This window comes from Perissodus microlepis, chromosome 7 (assembly GCF_051167445.1).
Source record: "Perissodus microlepis isolate ML-2025 ecotype Zambia chromosome 7, ASM5116744v1, whole genome shotgun sequence".
NCBI lineage: Eukaryota > Metazoa > Chordata > Actinopteri > Cichliformes > Cichlidae > Perissodus > Perissodus microlepis.
This window is the reverse complement of record NC_140467.1, coordinates 48,641,735-48,666,345: the sequence shown is the minus strand read 5'-3', so window position 1 is coordinate 48,666,345 and position 24,611 is coordinate 48,641,735. Positions and strand designations below refer to the sequence as shown.

Sequence of the window (24,611 nt, the reverse complement as noted above, 5' to 3'; positions counted from 1 at the left end):
CATTTGTTTGTTCCTCCTCATCTCATCTCTCTGCGTTGCTCAATGAGTCTCCTCTGGGGGACGACAGGCTGCCGACGTGTCCCTGCTGCCAACCACCATGCAGCCACCTAGCCTCTTAAACCCTGGCAATGATGCCAGTTTTGGCATCGTTCTGCTTGATTTCACCACATGGCAGTGTAGGTTCGGGATGTTGTTTCTGCTGGCACTGGACTCTGTTGTCATTGATAGACTCACCTCTGTTGTGCTTTGGCAACACGTTGCAGCAACCCCCACCCCTGGTTTCTTTATTGCTCAAGTCAGCAAGACACGATGAATTAGTCAATATACAGGCAGCTGAGGCACAAGGTAAAGAAATATGGATGCGGGTCCAACATTCATGTTGCCAGATTGCACTTTTCTCTCTCAATCACTGCATTACAACATTAGAAGCAATAGGAGGGGATATCAGAAATTATTTATTTCAACTACACAAATGTAATTAATGGAATCGACAGAAACCTTTTCCTTTTACCTAACCGTTCAGACAAAACTAAATGTACATATTATTATGGATAACAAAGATCCTGACAATCACAGTACTGTTGAGACTCTGGTACGTTGTCTCATTAGCTTGATCGTCTGCACCTGTATGTTTCCCTTGATTAGCTCTCTGTGTGTAGATACAATGCTGTCTTCCTTTTGTTTCCTGTCTGCATCTGTCTATTGAAGGTGTGCATATGCTTATGCCTGCTTTTGGGCCCTTCAGCCTTGCTATTACAGTTACATATTCTATTCCTGTTGTTGAAGCACTCTGTCTCTTGCTGACTAATCAAGGCTACTTTCAGAATTACGTTGCCATTGTATGATTGGAATGACTGTAGAGGTCAGTGGTTTGTCTGGTTGTAGAGAAGGAGCCATAATCCGAGCCGGAGGCTGACTACAGCTCATAAGCCATGATCCCAGTGACTCGTGTATTGTCTGTGTTGATTAAGGTGATATTCTTTTCACATTGTTTCTGTTTAAACTGGCATTCAGACCATTTCATCTGCCTTGTAGTCCTGAATTTGGGTCAGAAACCTTGGCATGCGGGAAGCAATAGAAGCCAGGGGTTAGCTTTGTTAGGAAATCCCTTCAGTGCCTTGAGTCTTTTTTGATTTTCTGTCTTTAATAACAACAACAAAAGCTCTGCAAAGGTCAGTGTGCTATACCTGTCGGACTTCAAATAACTGTTAACAGCTAAAATGTGAATGCACTTTACAGAGGGATTTATCACTACGCAGTCAGATCTTTCCCACAGGAGTAAGAGGCAAAAAGTAGAAATACTACTGGACTTCAAGAGGCCATTGATATTTATTCAAACAAATGCTAATCTCAGTGTGTCTGAAACAGCCAACAAGCAGTTTGTCATAAAGCACAGGTAAGCAAACCTACTTTAAAAAATACGACTTAAGCTTCTTTTTTAAAAACTACTTTCCTTATTTTTATTCCTCGCTGCGGTTCACAGCAGCACAGGATTTGGAAAAGGCCAAAACATGTTTAGATTTTCGTTACATCCTGCTGCAGAGCTGATGACTTTCTGTTCCTCGCAGCGTTATCTGCACCTGTTCAGTAAACACAAAAATGAACCACTTACAGACGGCGTAATCTCTCTCTCCCTCACATCTGAATGCAAAGATTCACCTTGAATGTTTGCATTTTATTGACTCAACAGTCTATTCGACAGCGTAACATTAGGGGTCCAATTGGACATGGAATTTTATATCTTCCTACGATAACAAAACGTCTTTATAAGGTCACATTCTGCAGAATACCACAAACACCAACAAATGTGTTTCACTTCAATATACACAATGAGTCAAATATGAGGTGAGAGGGCAGCTATTTAAAGGTGTCTCTTACCACCTTTAAATAGGAAAACTGCTGATTCACAGTAACTCAGAAGGTTTGAGTAACAAAACTGAAGCCCCTTCCGATCACACAAACATGGACGAGTCTTTCTTTGAACGCAGCTGTGAGTCACGTTGTGAGAATTCCCCATCTAAACAGTGGGTTGACAAATTGGACATGCTGTGTGTGTGTGTGCGTGTGTGTGTGTGTGTGTGTGTACATATTTTCGTGGGGATTCAGCTTACTTTTCCTTTTACTGGAATAAGAAAGTGAACCATGCAGCCAACAGGTGACTGTACTGCTCCATTTCCAGTTATAATGTAATGTCTTCCAGATGAAAAGTTAAAATGAATGATTGCAGTTATCGGCTGCTATTTATGACCCGTAGTTCTTAGTGTGTACATTTAAAACGACAAAAATACTTGCTCACAGATTATTTTTCATGAATAAACATTAACAACTTAATAAAATAAAAGACAGATGGCTGGATAAATGAACTAATCCTTTGGGGAATTGCATACAGCAGCTGATTAGTAAAAAAAATTCCTCTACTGCTCAAAATATCTCATCACAAGTGGATTTCTCTGTTTTTATCTGGTCAGTTTTACAACCCTTCAGTCAGGTCACATGACATAATGTCTGTTGGTATTGAAAAAGTGATGAGTTTTTCAGTATCAGCTAAGATGTAACATTATCAGAGGAAGTAGGTGTAATGTGCCATTAGTTGCAGTTGTGTGTATTTCATTCACCATGGAGGTTTGCGTTCAGTGTCATTTCTCTGTCAGTCAGGAAACGTTACACAAATGCCACAGGGCTGAATTTCATGAAATCTGATGGACAGGTGAAGCACGGGTAAATTAATTTGCTTTTAGCTTGAGCTGCTTATTAGTAGTAGCGAGGTGAGTGCTAATGCTAATGTTATAAGTCCATGCTTCATTCAGATGATTTGACAAATAACTGACATTGGCCTTACGTGGGTTCACAGCATACCTTCTAAATTTGAAGTAGGCTGCATGTACAGCTGTTAGGAAACGCTACAGACTTTGTGTGAACTCAAACGCAGTCCATATTATTATTATTATTATATGTCAACAGTTCAAATATCCTCATTATTTATCAATCTATGATTTGGTTTATTGTTACTGTTTTGTTTTTGTTTGTTTGTTTGGACAGAGCATAACCACGATCTGACTTCAAATTCTGAGGACAAGACAACAGCGCAGAAGATTTTCAGTAGACAGCAGCTTTCTCAAGAAGTCCAGAATTTTCTAGGTCTGTTTCTGGCCAAGCTTGGAACAAATCTGCAAATGTTCAGATAAATTGTATTAATCTGACCCACAACAGCACAGCGTACACCTACAGACAGCATCAGGGCCAGCTCCCTTCCTTGTTCTCGCCCTCCCAATAGGGCTGTGACACATTTGGAGATATACCTTTATGCGTGGAGACATTGTCAGTGAACTCAGACCTTTTTAAGCACAAAATAGATTAGTTTTGTTTCCTTTGCACATTGATTCAACAAGGCCATTATTTTAAACTTTCCTAGGTGGCTCCAAGAGGTCCACTGCTCTAATGCATTTTTCCTATGCTTCATTTTAGCTTTCCTGATTTCATTTTCCACTTTTATGCAGACATCCTTTTTAAGATGTCTGTAATAGATCCATTTGGGTTCTAATTCTTAATAACTGTTTTACAACAGCATCTTTTTTTTCTCTAGTATTGCAATTGCATTATGTTTGACATCAGTTCTTACACAAAGGGCTGTGAAGGGGGTTAGTAGGGTTTGGTGGGGTGGCTGAATAGGGAAAGTGGTATGGCTGAAGAGGTAAAAGGCAGAAGTGGAGGGGCGGGGGATAAATGGATGTGTTCTTTTTGGGGGGTTGGTAGTAAGATTGAAGAGAAATAAGAGTATCAGAGAACATAGAGGTTAAGGTCCTGAAGGAAAGGCTAGGAGGGTAAAAGGTTATGAAAGTGGCAGGTGCGGTTAGAAGGAAAACTAAAAGGTAATATTGGATAGAGGAAGATGGCTGAGAGGGTGCAAGAAGAATTTGTCATCTTTTCAGCCTCTTTTGTTGCCTTTTTTGTCTTGGCCTTCTGCTCGCTGGACAGTTGGGCAAGATTCTGGAAAGACAAAAAGCAAACATACATTCATTAATTAGTCTGCTGCAGACCGAATGTGACACAAGAACAAGCTGCTAATCCACCGAGTCATCGCTCCAATAACTTCTGAAATCTCTGTATGTGTCTGTGTCCATCTGTTCTTTTTCTTTCTCTACAGCCGGTCAACCAATCAGCTTCAGACTTGGCAGGTGTACCAGCGGGGTGTCGAATGTGAGGTTTCTGGATAAAGGCCAGTGACCAATGATGTCATAGACTGAGATTTTACTCATCTTGTGAAATAGCAACTAAAGATTTTAGAATTAAGACAGTGACCAACGTGCACTAAAACGATCACTTGGATGTTTGCAGCTCTTCTCTTTTTCTCTCTGCTGTCTTGTAGCAGTTCCTGAGGTCTCTTCAAGCTCACATCTTTTTCTTCCAGCTTGTGTTTCATGCAATGCAAATCCCTGATTTTGATTTGACCTCTCTGCTCTCAGAGACTTGATTTCTATTACTGGTAATTCTCCAGAACCTCCGTTTCAAGAGCTATGTGTTAAAATTTTAATCAGGCAATAATATTGTCCTTTTATTCATGGAAGTCAGGTCTTTCCTTGTTTTCATATTTCTGCTGTGGGATGTTAAACTAGGCTGCCACCTTCTCCTCCTGCCTTAAAAACCAACAGTTTCCCCGCTCTGTATTCAATGGCATGAGATCTTTTTTGGAGACCACATGAAAATTTTTAGGTTGCTTCTTCTGGGCCTGGATTCTGTCTGGTTTATAGTCTCTGACTTCTGAAAAGAGAGACATGCCAAAAGTACTTAATCTCTTGTTCATTCTCTCTGGGTTTTTGCACCAGGTCAGAAGTTTTAGTTACTTTCTGACTGCTGGTTCTTGCTGACTGCAGAGACCTTCTTCCATCTTCTCCTCTCCTACTCTGTGTTCTTTGTGGATCATTTGATTTTGGGCATCAAGGAGGAATTTACTCAGGCAGCTGGGAGCGATTTGAGTGAGTGGCACCTGATTTGGTCAGGACCAGAGATGGGCAGTAACGCGTTACTTGTAACGCGTTACTGTAATCCGATTACTTTTTTCAAGTAACGAGTAAAGTAAGGGATTACTATTGCAAAAATGGTAATTAGATTACCGTTACTTTCCCGTAGGAACGCTGCGTTTCTGCGTTACTAAAACCGTGATTTTTTTGCGAGAATGTCTCATGACAGTGACGTAAGCAAGTGCGACGTTCGTGACAACAGCTGTGTGCAGATCAACAATGGATAATATATCGAGTGCAGGAGAGAGTATGAGCGTGCAGCGTTTAAAGGGTGGAAGTACTGACCTTACTTTGAGTTTGATTCCATAAAAAGTGACAAAAACATTAGCGTCCGTTGTGCGTGGGAAGAAAACTTCTTTTTACACCGAAAAAAACCCCCCTAAACTTCCAAGCAAGCACAGAGTGCGCAACTACGTAATGGGAAATTCACAGAGAATCAGTAAAGTAACGGGATTACTTTTTTGGGGGAGTAATCAGTAATTAGTTACTGATTACTTTTTTCAAGTAACTTGACCAACACTGGTCAGGACTAAGCCTGATAGCCAGTCGTCTGAGTTACTTAAAGGTACGAACATACAAGGAAAAATGAAAAAAACAAACAAACAAACAAACAAACAAATTCTACCACTGGATAAAGAACAAGCTTTAGTTAAATAAGCTCACTTTCTTTCTTCAATCCTTGAAATTTTTGTACACTCGTATTTTAAAAAATCCAAAACATAACAGTTAATATTTATACTTCGTTTTTAAATCTACAAGATTTACATGTCTTACGAAAGTCCCCCTTTTGTATTTCTGTCATACATTGTAGTGTAAATGAGGCAAATGAAATGTAAATATAACCAGAAGCGAAGGATTTGTAAATCATTTAACCAAGATACAGGCACAAGCCTCAGGGGATTGTATGAACAGACTCCATGTGTTAGCTCTTATAATTAAATATAATGAAAATATATTTTTGTTAATGTGTGGACATTTTTTTTTTAAAAAGCTCAATTTGTGACAATTTCCACTTATTGTTTTGACAACTTGAACCTTCATGAAAGAACTGGACCAAAGAAAAGAGTACAACCAGAAAGCTTTTGGATGAATTACCTTTGTAGCCTTTTCCATGTTATCTACAGGGCTGGGCTTCGATACACAAAGTTTTTTTCTTTTCTTGAATACAGCTTCAGTTCTGTGAATTTTAAAATGCTTCTACAAATGTGCCAAAGAAGTTGATAAAATGTGATCTTTAGACAGGAACAATAATCTAAAGCACAAGATTAAATCCCAGTCTACTTTTAGTCGACTTTTTTTTTTGGATACTGTTCATTAAAAGCCCACACTCAGTAAAAAGTAAACTTAAAAAAACAAACAAAAAAAACCATCTGAAATATATATACTGAATGTAATGTTTACTTAATCATGTTTGCTCATCAGCAGCTGTGGTCGCAATTACAGGATAATGCAAAATACAGTAATAGCGACATCAGTAAGGATGAGTAATAAAAGTGAAAATCAAAGTATATTACTAACACTGGCAAATATGAGATAAAAGTAATACAATTGTAAGTCCAGTTGCCGCAGCCTTACAGATGGGGTAAGGAGCTCGGTCATTAGGGAGGAGCTCCGAGGACAGCCTCTACTCCTCCACACTGAAAGAAGCCAGAGGAGGTGGTTTGGGCATTTTATTGGATGGGTGCCACCTAGGAGAGGTGTCCCAGGCATGTTCTACCAGGAGGAGCCTTTGGGACATGCTGGATAGATTACTCTGCTTTGCTTGGTTATGCCTTGGTGTTGCTTTAGAAGAGCTGCTGGAGGTGGCCAGGGAGAAGGATGTCCCAGCATTGACTGTTGTCAGGGCGACCTGGAACCCAATTAGTGTCGGGATGGATGATTGGACAGATGCATGTGACAGCATGTATTAAAATGATCAGGGGTGTTTTTATACCTAGGTATTAAAACATGTTGTTTGTTGTTTTAATATGTATGTTTTAATACCTAGGTATTAAAACATACATTCATATTCTAACTTTTAGTTTCAGATTCTGTGATCTTTTCTTTCACAAACGGCACTGCTCTTTTCAACAAAACAGATGCATTAGTATTGTTTTGACTGATTTTTTTTGATGAGTGCTTTATCGCAAGTCTAATTTAGACAACAGCAAAAACAAAAGCACAGCGGGACCAGTCTGCTGTCATTCTCAGGGTATTAAATATTGTCTTGTTGTCAGAGCTGCTAGCATCTACCACATATGCACAAGACAATAAACTTCCAAATAACTCCTGTGTCCCCTCAATAGTTAGGTTGAGTGAAATGTCCACAATTTCACATAGAACATGCAGGTTCTATGTGAAAGTGCCCTCACTCTCACTAAGAACAAATGTTCATTCTTGAAGTGACTGCTGTTCTTCAGTCAACCTATAGCTGCTACAGACCAGAACATATTTGCGCTCTTACTCCAAGTTTAACACATTTGTTTCTTATGCTTATGTTTGTTAGGAATCATGTACAAAATCAGGCACATCATGTACATCTCCCAGAGATGCATCTTAACAGCAAAACTAAAGTTGCCCACCCATAAACATTTGATGGTTGCCAGCAGCACAGATTTGTTTTTGTTTTGTTTTTTGATTTTTTGGTTTGATTTTCTTCTTTTTAATCGTTTTTTGTTTTTCACTAAGAAGTTTTATAAATAAAAATGTCAAATGTGGCTCATTGAAGGGTTTAAGCCCTTGTGCAACAAATTCACGAACATGTGTTACTGAGCCAGTCCAAAACTCAGCACACCAGTCTCCTACATGTTTGGTGGAGAGTGCTCTCAGTTTTCCTTTACTAAGATACAACACGAGTATAAATCACGTTCGCGGTTCAACTCTCACTTCATCAATTTATCTTCCTTTCTCACACGCAAATAACTTCATTTGATTCAATTCTCGCTCACTCTTTACTCTCTCTCCCTCTTTCTCGCTCTCTCCGTCGGGTTTTATGAGGTCACTGACGAGCAGCCACTCAGTGCTGGGCTGAAGCTGAAGGAGCGCTGTGAGCTCCACATTAGTGGATAACAGGATCGGGATCTCTGGAGCGACGGAGACTCCTCAGCGCAGTCCGCTCAGGGTGACGACTGCAGCAGCCCCGCTACAGCCTGCTCCAATAAGCGCGCATGAAGTGAAACCAGCCCCGGCAACATGCATCTCTGAAAGCGTTCAGCGGGCAGTCTTTTGTCTAGCCTGAGGAGAAGAAAGTCTGCAAGCCCACTTTCCTTGCTCCACTGAGGTGAACTGAGCGTCAAGAGAGCCTTTTTTCTACCCTGTTTTTCCCTTTCCCCCCTCGCTCTCTCTCTCTCTTCCGCCTCTTGCAGTCTATTGCTCGATATTGGACATTTTATTTTTTTTTCTCTTAAGCGCCGCGGTTTCCCCGAGTCTACCTGTTTGCCCAGCACCCATGAATTCAGAAAAAAATGTGTATCTTGGGAAAGACAAAGGCATCATGCGGAAAAGAGCCTTGCTCCTTCGGAAGGGTTGCAGCTTCGAGATTTCCAGGTAGGTCCTCTTTTCTATTTTTTCTTAACGGTGGGCGATTTCATTTCTGTCTGGGACATGAGGGCGATCAAAAAGAAATGGCCAGAGTATCCCACTGGAGCTGCACTCTCGTGACAAGAGCTGGCACTTAGTTTCTGATCTATGTTTCACCTTGTGGATCGGGGATTTAACCGGGATCTGGCGTGTGCGCGCGCATTGATGAGCAGAGGGATTCCCCGAGAAAGGAAAAACAAGCATTGTTGATCCAAAAAGACCGTACATTCATAACCATGACAGGTTTTAACCCCTGTTTCAAATGAAAAGATGCATTTTGGGGGCCATCATATCGTTTCCATCTCAGCACCGTGCGTTCACGTTTCTTATCGGACCGTGGAAGGATGCGTTACGCACGGGCTCTTTTTGTCTGCGCCTGACTCTGCATTATTGACAGAGCTGCCCAGCTGCAGGACGCGGTCTTTGGTGATTTTAGAGCCCGATTCAGGTGCTGATCGTGCAGCCCACCAACATGCATTGTAGAATACAAACAAATCCACGTAGCAGGTATTTGATCACATGCGGTAGTGTTATGCCAGGAGGCACCTGTGAGTTCAGACATCCAAACAGGTGAAGGCGGGGAGGGCCTTGGTGACAAATAGACCACAGGCTGCGGAGCTAATATGACTTGGCTGTGTGGTACAGCTGGGTTTAACCTCCCGCTGGTGCTTGAACGTGTGGCTTCCTGTGGCAACCTCCTACTGTGGTTTATCTGCTGTAACATCCTTCATCAAATGGTTTGGGTACCTTGGTCAGGGCAACTAAGCTGCAGTTTTACTTAAAAGACTCTCACTTTACTGATGTCACACCAGTTCCTTCCTCTTTACATAATCGCTTTTTTGTTGACTATACTTCCATGCCAGGGAGTGTTTGTTGAGAACTTGTGACAGCAGATCTGTTAGGTGGTCGTTTTAACTAAGGCAACTTTCTCTGTTAATTGTTTGGTGTATAAAGCAAAACGCATATATATATATATATATATATATATATATATATATGGAAGGCTCACAATTCTGAGCTTTTAGGTCCAATAGTGTGGCAGTATAACCTGCAGGTACTCAGTCACAGTACTGTGTCTGTGCAATATTGAACCAAGTCACATTTTTGTTCATTAAAAACTCATCTGTTCGTTTTCCTAGACACAGAGCACAGACTGATATTAACATTTAATGAATCCCCCGTTTGATCTGTGTTTGATTTTCCATTATCTACCACAATGTGAGGCTTGGAAAGGCAAATAAATATACATATTTAAAAAGGGATTCCTATGATTGATTTCCATATTAATGATGAATTGTTAGGAATCAAGTTTTATCACTGTGGTCATATCATCTTGACTACTCCTACCTTCACTCCGATTTCCTGCCGTTTCAGACGAGCTATGGAGGTGTACACAAGTGCAAGATTACTCACAGATCTCGCTTCATTGCTCTTATGGCTTATAACTTTGTCCCAGTGTGTCTATTGATGGTGAGACTTCTGTCAGGGAGATGGCTAAATATCTGACTGCACGTCTGACTTATGGCAACAGAGCCATGTTTTGCACACAGTGTGCATATGTGGGTTGAAATTTGGCTAGTTTTGTGTCCACTGACATTCAAATTACACATCCCTTCTAATGAGCCAGACCGATCTCGTGCAGTGAATGAGCTTCTTCCATTTCTATGCTGTTCTGCGCTGGACCCAGAGTCACACTGTAAAGCTTCCTGGCACTCTGTCTCTCAGACACTAGCAGTTTAACAGACAATCAATCAGAGGCAGGCCTAAAGTGGGACTGCGTGGGGAAATAGATTCTCTGCTGTACTGAGAGGTGGAGGGGTGGATATGGAAGACACTCAAGTGAGAGGCTTCTGCTGAGAAGTCTGTGTATAATTCATTGCACTGCAGAGAGGCAGTGCAGAGTGTCACATCTGACCGTACAGATGTGACACATTGTGACCACTTCTTAAGCACACATGCTGTACGTTAGAAACATGCTGTCACAGGCAGGATCGGGCTTGCGCTCTCTCACACAAACTGGTTGAGTTGTTCTACATGTATGTTAGCAAACTCTATTATGAAGCAGCATTATCTAGACATTTTCTCCTTCGGGCTGCAGACAGTGGGAAACATCTTGCAGCATTTGAAAGGAGTTCCTTGGGGCACCAGCTAATGATTCTGTTGTGATCATTTGATCTTGTTATTATTTTCTCAGTTGATTCATTCGTTCCTTGGCCCATAAATCTGAAAAGCGGGAGAAAAAAAAGCGATGAAAGATGAAGATCGTAATTTCCCAAATTTCAATGTGACATTTATCAAATGTCTGAAAGCATGAAAGTCCCCACGATGTTCTGCTACAAATGGTCAGTCAATCGTGTCGTCATTTCACAACAAGTCCAAAAGCTCAGTTAACGGTGTAAAGCTGTCGTGATCGGTGCTAAGCTGCTGGAGTTAATACACTCTGGTATAAACATGCCACATCCCATTAATATTTCCAACTGTGATCTGGATACTGCTTCATCATGACTAAGCCTTATCTAACAAAGTCAGCGGAACACCAGTTGGCGGATATTCTCACTGACAGCATGTAGCTGCAATACTTAGATGGACCACTGAAACCAATTACAGGGCCATTTTCCTCTGCTGCTCTCAATTTATTCGGTGAGGGATGCAGGTGGTTCAGCTGGTGTGTGTATTTCTGTGCATCAAGTACAGTTGTGCACATGTCTGAAGGTGTCTGGACTCTGAAGGGGAAGTCAGCCAATTTTACACTCTGGTCTATCTAGACTCCATAGCCTACTGTGGACCTCTGTGCCTTGTGGCTCAAGCCTACATTGGCTATAAGCTGAAATGTACAGTGACTAATTTGGGAACCCAAGTCTGCTGACTTATAGCCTTTGGGGGAATTTTGAAGCTGTAGCCTCGAGGACTTCCTGTTCTCTCTGCCAGTCAATATTTACGAAGGAAGATCAATTTTAAAAGCATCATTGGGTCTTGTAGCTTTGCAGTTCTTAGCACTGTCACGTGTCATCATGAAGGTCTGGGCAATCTCCTGTGACTGGTTGGGGGGGGGGCGTTGCTAGTCAGTCGAACTGGTTAAACTAACTTGGACATATGTGCAAACTGTGGACGTGAAGCCCAGTGATAGACTGGTGGGCTGTTTAAGAGGTGTGCCCTGTTCATCCAGTGTTAGCTGGCATAGACTCCCGGACAACACGGGTACCAGGTTTTCACAGAAAGGGTGCTTCTCTGAAAAAAAAGAAGGGAAACAAAGACTATCTCCAGTTCTGCTGAATCTGTTTGGATCCAGCCTGAGACTGACAGTGTTCTAGAAATGCTCTGCTAATCTCTGGAGTATGTTTTAAGAAATATGAGGTTAATTATGCTTGTGCATACACTCAAAGCAAGTACATAGAAAGCATTGTCTTTGCCCTGGAGCTTTGAGCTTGACAGAGAGAGAGTCTGGATATCCTCCAGGAATAACAAATCCTTACCTAATTACAGTCTTTTTCCATTGTTTTCCAAAACAATCGCAACACGTCTGTTTGTCAAGTCCGCCTGTCACTAAACTCTTGGCTCTGGTTTGTCTCAGAGCACTCCCCACCAGCATTGGCTAATTGTGCCTCAGCGAGATTAGGCTAGGTGTCACTTCAAGGAGCCAAGAAAGAGCTGGCTCGACTCTGACCACGAACTGGCAGAACAATCGCAACTTCAGGAAATAGTGCAAGAGAGACAAAGAGAACTATGTGAGCACTCATTGCTACTAGTAAGCACAAAGATGAAAAACAAAGAGGCCACAGGGAAGAAGACGTCCCCTGATGAAGCCTGAATCAAAAACTCAGGGGAAACGTCGCTGTGTAGAATTTTTTGGGGGGGGGTTTCACTTATCAATCCCTCATCAAGAAGCTATAGTTTATTTAAGTGGTAGCTGCATGTTACTGCAAGGGAGACTAACAGAGACCAACAGAGAACAACATGTGAGTAAAATAATAGATTACTATGGTTTAATTTTGTAACACAGACCAGTTCAAGATAAGAAGTCTGTTTGCATTATAGGCAGGGGAAGATTAGGTTTTCACAGCATGGGTTAGTTGTTTTGTGCTGTTCATCAATCACTTTTCTGTTGGCTTATCTGCCTGTGTATGCCTCTATTCACTCATTAGACTAACAGTGCAGTACCAACTTCACCTGTGCAAATACAGTAGTTCTCTGTGGTGGCCTGTGAGCTGTGAAACTCTTACACAATGTTAGTTGCTCGCCCTTTCATCCTCACTTGCCTTGAACTTCTCACATGAGTGGTTATTCGAGCACACGCGCTTTGAAGTGCTGTCAGTGTCGTCATTAACCTTGCCTGTTGCCAAACCCACAATGTTTTGTGTCTAGAGGTGTGAGTGTGTGTGTGTGTGTGTGTGTGTGTGTGTGTGTGTGTGTGTGTGTGTGTGTGTGTGTGTGTGTGTGTGTGGAGTGGGGGTGGGGGGTTGCTGTAGCTTGCTGCGCATCACATTGCCTAAAGACCGAATCTAGGAGAAGCCGAAATCCGCTGCTCTCCGTGCGCTTCGTAACTGAACTGGAGTGGGAGTGGTGAGCATATGTATCTTTAAGAAGAAAAAAAAGAAGGGTTTGTCCTTTTGTGGTTTCCTGGTGAATTTTTTATAGTAGGCTTCAAAGCTCAATGCGAATGAAGAACATACACTTCAAATGTTAGATGCTTTCCTGTAGGTTGTTTTTAGACCTTTCAATACACCAACCTTCTGTTTATGTGCAGAGGCAATGCTGATGCACTCTCATGCAGACTGAAAGTGGCTGTGATAGGCTGGCTTACTGGGGTCTCCCCCTGCTTTACAGTCTGTCATAAAGCACCCAGCAGGAGGAGGGGGAGGCTGGTTGGGTGGACCGTTTGACATTTTTGCTGACTTAAGGTACTCCTCTGCTTTGCATACTGTGGACGTTCTCTCGCACAGATGTAAACCTTGTTTGGCACAGTATGTGTTTGCATTGAAAGATGAGCGCAGGAGCGGTGTAGACAGTTAGAATTTAATGCATTAAAGGTTAACTGTAACTAGGATTGTTTATGTCCTGCAAATCAAACAACTGAAGCTGATGATTTTGTTTTTAATGACTCACAACAACATTTTAAATATGGTCTCCTTGTTCTCAGTTTGAGGTCCAGGGCGTGTCTCTATGCGGAGATGCCCAGAGGTCCCCCTCCCCAGCTTGCTCCCAGATGCCTGGGAAACCACTATGTTCAGTTTTCTAAAATAAATAAAGAAGAGCATTTAATTCTGACATAAACCTTTAATACACCGATATTATCATTCACCCGATCTATCTGTCAGAGTCATGTGACAGAGCCATGTTTATGGTTTGTTTAGGTTCAGTCTCTTAACCTTTCGAGGTTTAATGGGCCTTTATTGTCACAGATTTTTAAAACAAAGCAATGTTGATTGTGGTTTTAAATAGTAAGCAGCCTGTGGTTTCTTAATCTGTGGGTCAAAGTCATTTTGTTGACCTTTTGATCAGAAACCTCCTCTGTCATTGACTCCTTTCCTCTATTTTCATCACATGTCCAGAAAGCTAGCAGCTAAAGAAAATATACAAAATCCTGTTTAACCTAAGGTGTTTGTGGTTAATGGGGGAAACTAATGTTGACAAATTTAATAAGAGATGTATTTAAAATGTGAAAGGAATCCAGTGTGATCATTTCAAGTTGCTATCTTAATATGGTTGAAATTTTACATTTACAGCCAGTTTACAAGAGTGCAATAAAGGTTCTTATTTCATACGTTCTTCAGGTTCATCAAAACATTACTCCCAATGCAAATTAACTGCTGCAGATACATTTACTAACAGATAGGGAGTGTATCTTAGAGTTCAGCTAAACATACTTCCTTCTTACCCATATGCAAAGGTTTCATATTTACACTATACAGTATTGTGCAAAAGTGTTGAGTCACCCTTAATTTCTTCATATTTTTCTTCCAAGGAGATTTTCTTGTCATTTTTAAAGAGGTCTTAAGCAATAGTTTTCCAGTCTTTATCTAAGTCTCTCAAAGTTTTTCTTTAGACATTGGTTGTTTTTTCATGCATTGTCAGTCGACTTCTTGTAACTGTTTATCTTCAGGGAAATGTTTGTTTTCTTTTTAAATCACGTAACACTGACTGATGAATGAGTATTAAAATCCAGGGGATGGTCTATGTTGTGCTTTTTGACAACTAGGCAAAGAACCAGTTTTAAGACATATCTTTAAGCACTTTGTTAGCAGACGTCTGTCACAAAAACACACAATTTTTCCCATTTCTGCAGTTGAATCTACAAGAAGCACTACTGATAACAGTGTTTGACAGGCGTCTGAGAGATGTGTCTGGGCTTTCAGTTGATCCATCTATTGTTCACTGTAGCTTCATCACAAAATACTTTGACATATGCTTAGCTGTCTAGAAGCCATTTTTAAGTAAAGGAAACAGAAAGAAAAGCCTGAGATGTGTCAAATTACACACAAAATTGAGTAAAAATGACTTTTGGTTGAAATCATTATCAGCATGATGTACAGACTCTGTTTTGGCCTTTATATACTGCATTCCCATAAATTCTTGCATATGTTTCAATATGTCAGTGCACGTTTTTCCCATTTTCCCGCAAAATATAAAGAAATCAGGGGTGGCTCTAAACATTTGGAAATACTTGCATGACAATAAGACGTGTTTTGACATGTAAAATTATATATACGTACTTTTTTTCTAAAACAATTTTACAGTTTCTTTCACTCATGGGTGACTCCACATCCCTTGATTTGTTTTTGTTGTTTTTTTATATTACATTTCCAAGTTCACACAGCTCCCTCTGGAGACACGAGCAGCTTTTTACAACTGTTTTCACATATGCAGCAGATCTGTCAACACACTTTGAGGCTTTGAATTTTGGCACCTTCCCTGTTTTTTAACTATAGTATGGAAATGATCGTGCATACATTTCCTATAAATGAATTATCCAACTGGTAAACTAACCAGTTATTTCAGTTTCTGCTCCCAGGAGTGCCGATCGCACGCTGTTTTGCTGTATTGTATTACTTGTCTGATTTCCCCTACAAGGTTGTAGGCTGGGAACTGAAATCATGTGCATACGGCTGGTTCTGCTCTGCTCAGCCACACAGTCGGTCTCTCAGCAAGGTCTGATAAACACTGGACTGTAATCGCTCCCATATGTGGCTGCATAGCTCAGCACAAGCCAGCTCAGTTCAGCCATGCGCACGATGCAGCGCACCAGGCTCATTTTGACAGAAAAATAGACTCAAATTACTACGAGGAAGAAAAAAAGAAGAAGCTGAAAACGAAAGAAAAGTCCCTCACTTGATTACAACCCCATGTAAACTTTTATTCTTTTGACTAAAACATCTGCTTCCATTTAGGGTTTTTTAGACACATACCTACACATTAAAATGCACTGTGCACTGCTCCAGGAAAGCTTGGAGTGGAAAACATTTCCCATTATAGTTGGCCGGAATAAGACCAAGCATAGAGTGAGTTGTACTTAAAGCCGGGTATTGGTTGAGATGTGGCCACCTCAAGCTCAGCCGCAAGCCACATGCACACAAGACTCATAATCTGGGGAGCGTTTTATTTTTTTCGCAAAGTATTACAAACTGCCTTTATAGCAAGGTCACTTTCAAAGTGAAAGTAAATGTTTGAAAGTTGAAAGGAAGTCTGCACATATAGAAAAGTTGTGAGTATACAACATATGCTGTTTCTCACCCACCAGCTGTATCGTGGTCATCCTTAAAAAGTTATCCAGGAGAGATGGTGTGAGAAATGGAGCGTGTGAAGGGTTACTGTTGGACATTTTTACCCTGTGGTTTTTTAGGAGGCCAGCCAAAACCACTTCTTGGTTAGCGGGTGAGCAACAGAACAAGACATGTAAGAAAGAAGGAGATGGAAGTGCAGTTTAAATGCACTTGTAGAAAAATAAGGGCATGCAGAGGTTGTGAAGGCAAAGCTGAAATAAACTCGCTTAGATTTGAGCTTGTATTTCAGAAAACTGCTCAAAGGAGTTGTCGCAAACCCCCCACTCCACCCCACTATAGGTCTCATACTGCAGTTGCGTACAGATTGCATTGCATGATGCTATTTCTCCTGTGTTGTTTTGGATAAAGAAAGCATGCATGTTGGTTTACACAAACACAGGTGCATACTCACAGATGCATTTTCCCAACAGTGCATCACTATTGTTGCCGAGATGTCCGACACAGAGTCTTTAAGACCCCCTCTGAGAAATTTTAGGCTTTAGCACCTCATGTGTCATAACCGGTTTTCTTTTTCAAATGAGGAACGGAAGTGATATACTGTTGCATTTTAGTGTGGGAACACCCTTTGAGGAAGTTGAGACAGCAATGATATGGCCCAAGGCAAGAGGAGGTTAAAGTAAGTGGGACTGTTTAATGCTTTTAAATTGAGATAACCTGTTGAAAAATAAGAAAATTAAGCTAGTGTCTTTCATACTTTTTTTGTCTGGTAACCACATTTTTTAAAATGACCTTTGGTGTGATGTTTGCATTAGTTGGAAAGTTAAGAGACTCATGTTAATATAGTTAATTCTGATAACAAGAAACTGAGTACAAATGTTTATACACAGGCGTCATCGATTATTGTGATGAGTCGTTGCAGCCTTAATAAACTATGAAATCAAGTACATGCAAATGTGCAATGCTAAAAAAAAAAATGAAAGGAACACTTTGAAATCATATCAGATCTCAATCTAAAAAACATGCTGGATATCTACACTATTGGGGACAGGGTAATGCGTTACAAATGAAATGATGCCATTTAATAAAAATGAAAATTAATGGTATGAAAAACAGTGCTCAGTAGTTTCCTGACAACATCAGGACATGCTGTGTGTCTCTCCATGGATATGCCTCCCTACACCATCACTGACCAGCCACCAAACCAGTCATGCTGAATGGTGTTACAGGTAGCATCAGGGCAAACCTGCTCTCATCTGTGAAAAGCTCAGGCTGCCACTGGTGGACCTGCCAATTCTGGTATTCTATGGCGAATGCCCTCAGGCCACACTCATGAAGTCTGTTTCTGATTGTTTGGTCAGAGACATTCACACCAGTGTAATGCTGGAGGTCACTTTGTAGGTCTGGCTGAGCTCACGCTGTTCATCCTTGCACAAGGGAGTAGATACCAGTCTGCTGATGGGTTTGGAACTTCTACAGCCCCGTCTGCCTGCTTCCTAGAATCTCCTCCATGTTTTCTAGACTGTGTCGGGGGACACAGCAAACCTTCTGGCAATGGTGCATATTGATGTGCCATCCTGGAAGTGTTGGACTACTTCCTACAACCTCTGTAGGATCCAGGTATCGCTACCAGTAATGATACTGACCCTAGTCAAATGAAAAACTAGTGACAAAACAGTCAGAAAAGATGAGGAGGAAAAAAATGTCAGTGGCCTCCACCTCTACCTGTGCTTTCACCACTCCTGTTGTTGTCTCATTGTTGCTGCTCTATTGCACCTGTTGTTAATTTCATTAACGCCAAAGCAGCTGAAACGAATCCACAAATCCTACAAGTCTAATTGACTTGATGCTATATTCTGATTAAAAAGTTAAAGATTAAAGTCAGAAGTCATGTATTCTCAGAAAGACAAACATCAGGGTGGGGACACAATGTAAACTCAGTGACTTGGATCGTGGCTTTAGAAACTGCTGATCTCCAAGCAAGACAGTTTCTGGAGTTTAATCATCATGTTGCAAACGAGCAGTAGTTGTGCATGGTTCAGAGAATAATGTGTGAATCGGACACAACAGCTGTGAAACCACAGATTATGTCACAATGCAAAACACCTCACATGAACAGAAGAAAATGATGTTGGGCTCCATTGTTGTCAACCAAAAACAGAAATGTGAAACTACAGTGGACACAGGCTCTCTAAGACACAGCAAACAGACAGTTAGATCAAACTCAGTTTCTGCTGAGGCTGAAGATGGTAGGCTCAGAAAATTTGGCTTCAACAGCATGAATTCATGGACCCAACCTGGCTTGTGTAAACAGTTGCTGTTCCCACTCAGTTTACTTTAAAGGCCAAAGCTTATTTGAATATTGCAGCCGACCGTGCGCATCTTCCAAAGGTTGCCCGCAGTATGATGATGTAAGTTGTCTGAAACTGCTCTTATGAACATGACATGACATAAGAGTTAAGTGGACTTCAGTGGCTTCTGTCTCCGATTCGAGTCTATCACAACTCCTTTGGGATGTGGTAACACAGCAGTAATGTGCAGCTGCAATATCTGCGGACTTGCTAATAATATTTCCTACATCTCACAGAATTCGTGCCACCAAGAACTAATACTTGGTGATTGTGCAGTTTTCCTTCTCATTCAACTGTGATAAAAGCTAAAACCACAAGAGGGCAGACTCTCCCTGTAAAAACAGTGGGACCGTATGGCGGCATGATATAGGCTGAAAAGAGAAGGATTGAAGAATTCAGAGTCACACACAGGCACACACCTCTCACAATGTGAGATTTTATAACTGCTCACATTATGTGAAGATGAGTTCAAATTCACGTTGAGCAGCATGTTTGATATCACGTCTCTCCACTAGGAGGAGGGTGTACATTAAAAAGCAGTGATATCTGTGAGGACACCAGGAGGAGTTCGCCCAGGGTTTCATATCAGGCATCAACTTCACCGGGTTTATTTTTGTGAAAAAAGCTGAATTTATCTCATGTCTATTCTGCATTCAAGCAGTGCACTCATCTACACGGTGTGTCAGGAGCTCCGTACCTCTCATGAGCCTAAAAGCAACAACAAATATCCAATAAGGAAATTATGGAATAAAATGTTTTTCTTTGATTTCAAGGTTCAAATTCCTAACAGTGTTTATGGTAATAGAGACATATTTTTGTTACAAAGGGAAACATATTAGATTCAGTCATTATAAACTAGAAAATCAAAGTGGTTCCAATATCAGCTGTCACTAAATCTGTCACTTTGGATACTGGGCATAGTCTATTATATTTTGCTCTCTTGCATTGACTCCTGTTGCTTGAAATGGTCATACTGTAAGCGTGGGTACATTACATGTTTGAAGACATAGGAATTATCTTTTCTCAGTAGTACTTTATTCATAAAGTTAATATCATTTCTCTATTGTAAGTTTTTAACTGTGGATATGGCACTTTTTAATAACGATATGTTTCTTGTGGGCCAGCCCTCTGCATTTTGTCAAGCAGTTATGTTCTCTCTTTTTCGAGTGGTGTTTCTATATCATGCGTTTCTATACATTTTCCCATAAATCTGAGGGTAATAAAGTCTTTTAGCTCTTGTTGTTAGTGCCAGTGTTATTTGGTAGTGAACAGGTCTGAAACACAGTTTTGGCATTAAACAAAAAAATACAAAAGCAGACATTCGCATGCACATGTAGCTAAAGTGCCAAGGGCACAGAGGTGTCCAGGACCGGTCTGAGCATCACAGGCAAAAGGTTAATTCACCTGATTACATTTAACATGACTGCCATCATCAATCGACACAGCCTGACATAGTGGCATTTCACTGAGGCCACATGGTGACCGGCTGGCATTTGAGATGCACTAAGAACAGAGAAGCCAAGGCCTGAATCCAAATCGTGTGTGTGTGTGTGTGTGTGTGTGTGTGTGTGTGTGTGTGTGTGTGTGTGTGTGTGCGTGTGTGTGTGTGTGTGTGTGTGAGTGAGTGTATGAAGCATTGGAAAAATTTATGAAAGGGGAAATATAAATATAGTGGGCTACTGGAACTCATAATCTCAGTTAGGGAACGACTCTTTCATTGTCCTAAAGTCATTGCATTTTGACATGCTTCCTTCTCTGATAGGTACCTAAGCAACTGTAACTGTAATGTAAATGTTGTGCAGCAACATGCACAATACACAAACCTGATGGTGAAGCTGGACTATAAGTAGCAAGCATTTACAGTATCTTGATGCATTCTCAATCATCCAGGAAAGTAAATCTCCAAAAGTTGATTCTGTTCATCTGGACGTAGCATTTTGTGGGAGAAACGTTTCGTCACTCATCCAAGTGACTTCTTCAGTCTCAGCTGACTGCAGGTTTCCCCAAATCTTATAAACAGTACATTTGCATAATGACTGAAACCAGCCCACTGAAGGAACAATGGGCTGGGAGGTCAGTTCCTTAATCTTAATTATGCAAATTCTCATGGCCATTGATCAACAACCACTGACCAAAACCCACTGATCAAAGACCACTGATCAATTGCTAAAGGGTTGAATTTTGCTGTCACACCGAGACAAATCCCCCTAGTGGAGCTGATCACAGCCACAGAAACAGCAATTCGTAACAACAATATTGCAGAAGTGGAAGCAGGGCAACTGCGGACGAAAGTTTCGGCTTGTCTCAGCAATGCAAAGCCCCCAGCATCCAACATCACCATGGAGGAGAGGAAGGCACTCACATCACTTAGTGATGACAACAACATTATCATCCTTCCGGCAGACAAGGCTAGGTGCACAGTATTGCTAAAACAGAAAGACTATCATGAGAAAATTTTGTCACTACTCAGTGATGAAAATACTTATGAGCCCCTGAAACGAGACCCAACGAGACACAGAAGAGCCACCTCTTCAGGCCAGGACTCTGCAGTCTATTTACACCTACAGGCCAGTGGACACTCTTCCAAGGATGAGGATGTGCACATCTTGGACAGGGAGGAACGCTAGTTTGAGCGCGGAGTCAAGGATGCCATTTACGTGAAAAGGGAAAGACCATCTCTGAATCGAGGAGGGGGCCTAAGGGTACATCTTTCGCCATCTTGGATGAGTAACGAAACGTTTCTCCCACAAAACGCTACGTCCAGATGAACAGAATCAACTTTTGGAAAAGCATTTACAGTAGTTCATTTACACCATTGATAAAAACCTGCACAGTCCAAGCTAGTTCAAGCTCCTCTTCCAGTGTGGTAATCATTATAATCGCTCAAACTTGCAATAATGAAAGGGAATAGAGGTGGGAAGAACGATCCAAATATCGATAGTATTGATGCTAACATTGGTACTGGATTGATACTAGCATGATAGGATTGATACTTTGTGAAGAAAAAACATTTTTCACTATGAAAAACGTCTACGTGTCACCTGTGGAACTCTCTCCCACTGAGCATAAGATCTCTGGACTCAGTAGCTTCTTTCAAAAACCAACTAAAAACTCATCTTTTTAGAATTGCATTTTGTTAACTGTTGTCTGTTTTGTTTGTTATCCTTGTGTGAAGCACTTTGTGATCTTTTATCTAGAAAGTTGCTATATAAATAAAGTTTTATTTATTTACTTACTTACCTGTATCGCCTAGTTTTTGTTTTTTTCACAGCCAGTCATATTCTAACAATGGAAGCTTATCCAAAGTGTTTGAAAAACGGGCACATTTACATTCCAGATTTTCAAAAAAATAACACACTTTTAAAATAGCTGAAAAACTGGAAGGTGTGTTTTGTTGTGTGTTCTAATTATTGTGGAAAGTATAAATCACTGTGATGTGATGGACATTAAAATGTGCTCATGACTTGCAAATTTATGATCAACTCATAAATCATGACACACTGCTCTCCCTTACTTTAAACTGACAAAGGCAACTTATGTATTGGTATTGGCAGTACTGTATTTACTTGGTATCGGATGTGTTCCAAATTCTGCAGCATCACACAGCACTATCAAATGGAGCCATCTTTAATGACTGGTTCCTCTTGCAGGTTACACATTATCCACAAGCAGCGGCTCATCAAAGAAGTGACATCACGGCAGGTGTTTTCATTTGCATGTCGCGTACATGACAGATAATAACCCCGCTGTGCATGTCGTCCACTTTTGCATATTATTGTTTGCAGTGTTTACATTTTTCGCTCATTTTCATCCATACCAATTTATTTATAGAAGATACTCCCACTGGATTTCATGTGATGTAGCCATCACTGTATATTATACACTTTCAGACAAGCCTCGTTTATCCTATGTGTGGGAAAAGTGCCGTGGCTTAGATCGTGAGACTGCAGGGCCTGAGTGGCAGCTGTCCAGAGAGAGGGCGGTGGAGCTCAAAGGGATTATCGAACTATTGAGTCAAGAGCTCTTGATCCCCACCTTGTAGCTAGCTTCATGTGCTTCAACTGCCGTGGCTCACCCTGCAAGTGAATAAACAATTAGTGTACCTCTGCACCTCAGCCTTACTGGCATTGACACATGGACTGTAAATCCACACACTGTAATGCTTACGCCTACATATATAACCTGATCTTTAAAGTTCCAGTCGTCTGGGGAACAAAGAGCCTGAGAAAGTCCACTACTGCCGCGTCCTGCACACATACAAGAGTTAAAAAACAAATTCTAAACATTGATTTTTAACTTCCTGTTGAAGTCCTGAAGACAAAGCTTAGATTTTTTTTTTTTAAATTGAAGCTCTGCAACATAAAGCAGCTATAATTTAAATATTGCAGCAACTCTTTGCAGCTAGAAAAAAAATAGTCCAGTATTATGTTTAATTTTCTTTGCTTATGCTAATCAATTTCCAGTTGCAAATGAATTGGACAGGTTGCCTCGCGGGTAGGAGGCAACCTTTCAAACTGACTGCAAAGCCATTTAACACTAACCATTTAAAATTTTGTCTTTAGGGACTTTAGTAAATGACCTGTTGATTCATCTACTATTCATAGAAACCTCATCAGAAATTGTCTCAATAGAAGGGTAGAAAAGATAGAAAAGGCTGAGGCATGCCAAGTTACACAAGAACTGGACTGAAAATCAGTGACAATAGGCAATCAAATACATTTTTGATTCTAATCGTCAACATTGAGTGGACAGTCAGGAGAAAGGTACAACAGTGAGTGTCTGCAGCCATCTGTAGACCACGGTCATGGTGTGGGGCTGCATTTCAGCCAGTAGTGTTGGAGCTCTTGCAAAGCTGATGGAAATATGAACACTACAGGATGGTGTGTTCCTGTCTGATCCAACATGCAATACTGTCTAGAAAGCATCTTATTGGCAACAGCTTCATTTTTCAGCATAACAATGATCCCAAAAGAAGTAAAATCATACCTGAATAGAACATCATAGAGTGGAACACTATCAGTTATGGATCGGCCCCATCCCAGAGCCTGCATCGCAACATTATTGAAGCAGTGTGGTGTCACCTTTACAAAGAATGGAATAAAAGGCAGCTGAGATCCAAAGAAGAGCTTTGAATATCCTTCAAGTAGAACTCTTCCTGAAGACTAGAAGCAAGCTGCCTAAAAGAGTGCAGGCTGTGTCAAACTTATTAGAACTGCACAAACTAAAATAAAGGCAATATTTTGGTGGATTCATGTCCTGTATTATTTAACTTTGTACGTAAGCTGTGCATTATATTCATCACCTCAAGCAGGCTGTTGTTACATTACACTTACTGCAGTGTTTCTTCTCAGCCCGTTTTGTTATGCATTTAGGATGCCCGCCCTCCAACCCCCTCTGCCGTATTAACAGACTGATCTGCGAAGAGGAAGTCTATCCCTGTTCTCACTTCCCTTGTTAAAGAACAACTTCATAAGCATCCGTTAAAAGAATAAACCCTTTATGCAAAGGCCACGGACGCCAGTGCACGATATGGTGTGACAGTGGGAGGGTGTGACAGAGCTGTGTTTATGTAACTTGTATGACTGCCTCTTTGTGCGAGTTATTGGCCCCTGGGCTCTAATTAGAGCTTAGGGGTGTTGAGCTATCTCAGGTTGGCTCATTGTAACTCAATCCTGACCTCAGAAAACTACATACACGAACTCCAGTCTTGTTTAAAAGGGTTTTTTTTCCTTCTTTTATTTTGTTTTTGAAGCTTCAGGCTGTGGCAGATTACAGCTGCATTTCAACATGAGCTATTTATAAAGGTTATCACATCCAGAGAACGAACAAGACAAAATGCCATGTGTGTTGGTAGCTTTAGGTGTTTTCCTGTAGCATGGCATGTCACAGAGGGGGGTTTCTGCTGATTAAAAATTGATGAGCAGCTGAGTGCCATGTAGCCTGAGCCGAGCATTCCTGCAGTCTTTCAT

General features: G+C 41.0%; 1 protein-coding gene across 4 annotated transcripts in view; it reads left to right on the top strand.

Annotated features, from left to right (window-relative positions):
• The first annotated feature begins 7,910 nt into the window (after nucleotides 1–7,910).
• The window catches only part of garnl3 (GTPase activating Rap/RanGAP domain like 3), an 80,611-nt gene continuing 63,910 nt past the window's right edge, over nucleotides 7,911–24,611 (top strand). Inside the window, exon 1 of one of the 4 annotated variants that reach the window (XM_084935621.1) lies at nucleotides 7,911–8,543. In XM_084935621.1, coding sequence (XP_084791747.1) covers nucleotides 8,446–8,543 — 98 coding nt within the window. In that variant the 5' untranslated portion in view covers nucleotides 7,911–8,445. The remainder of the gene's footprint in view (nucleotides 8,544–24,611) is intronic. The other 3 variants (XM_084935618.1, XM_084935620.1, XM_084935617.1) reach the window with 3 other exon arrangements.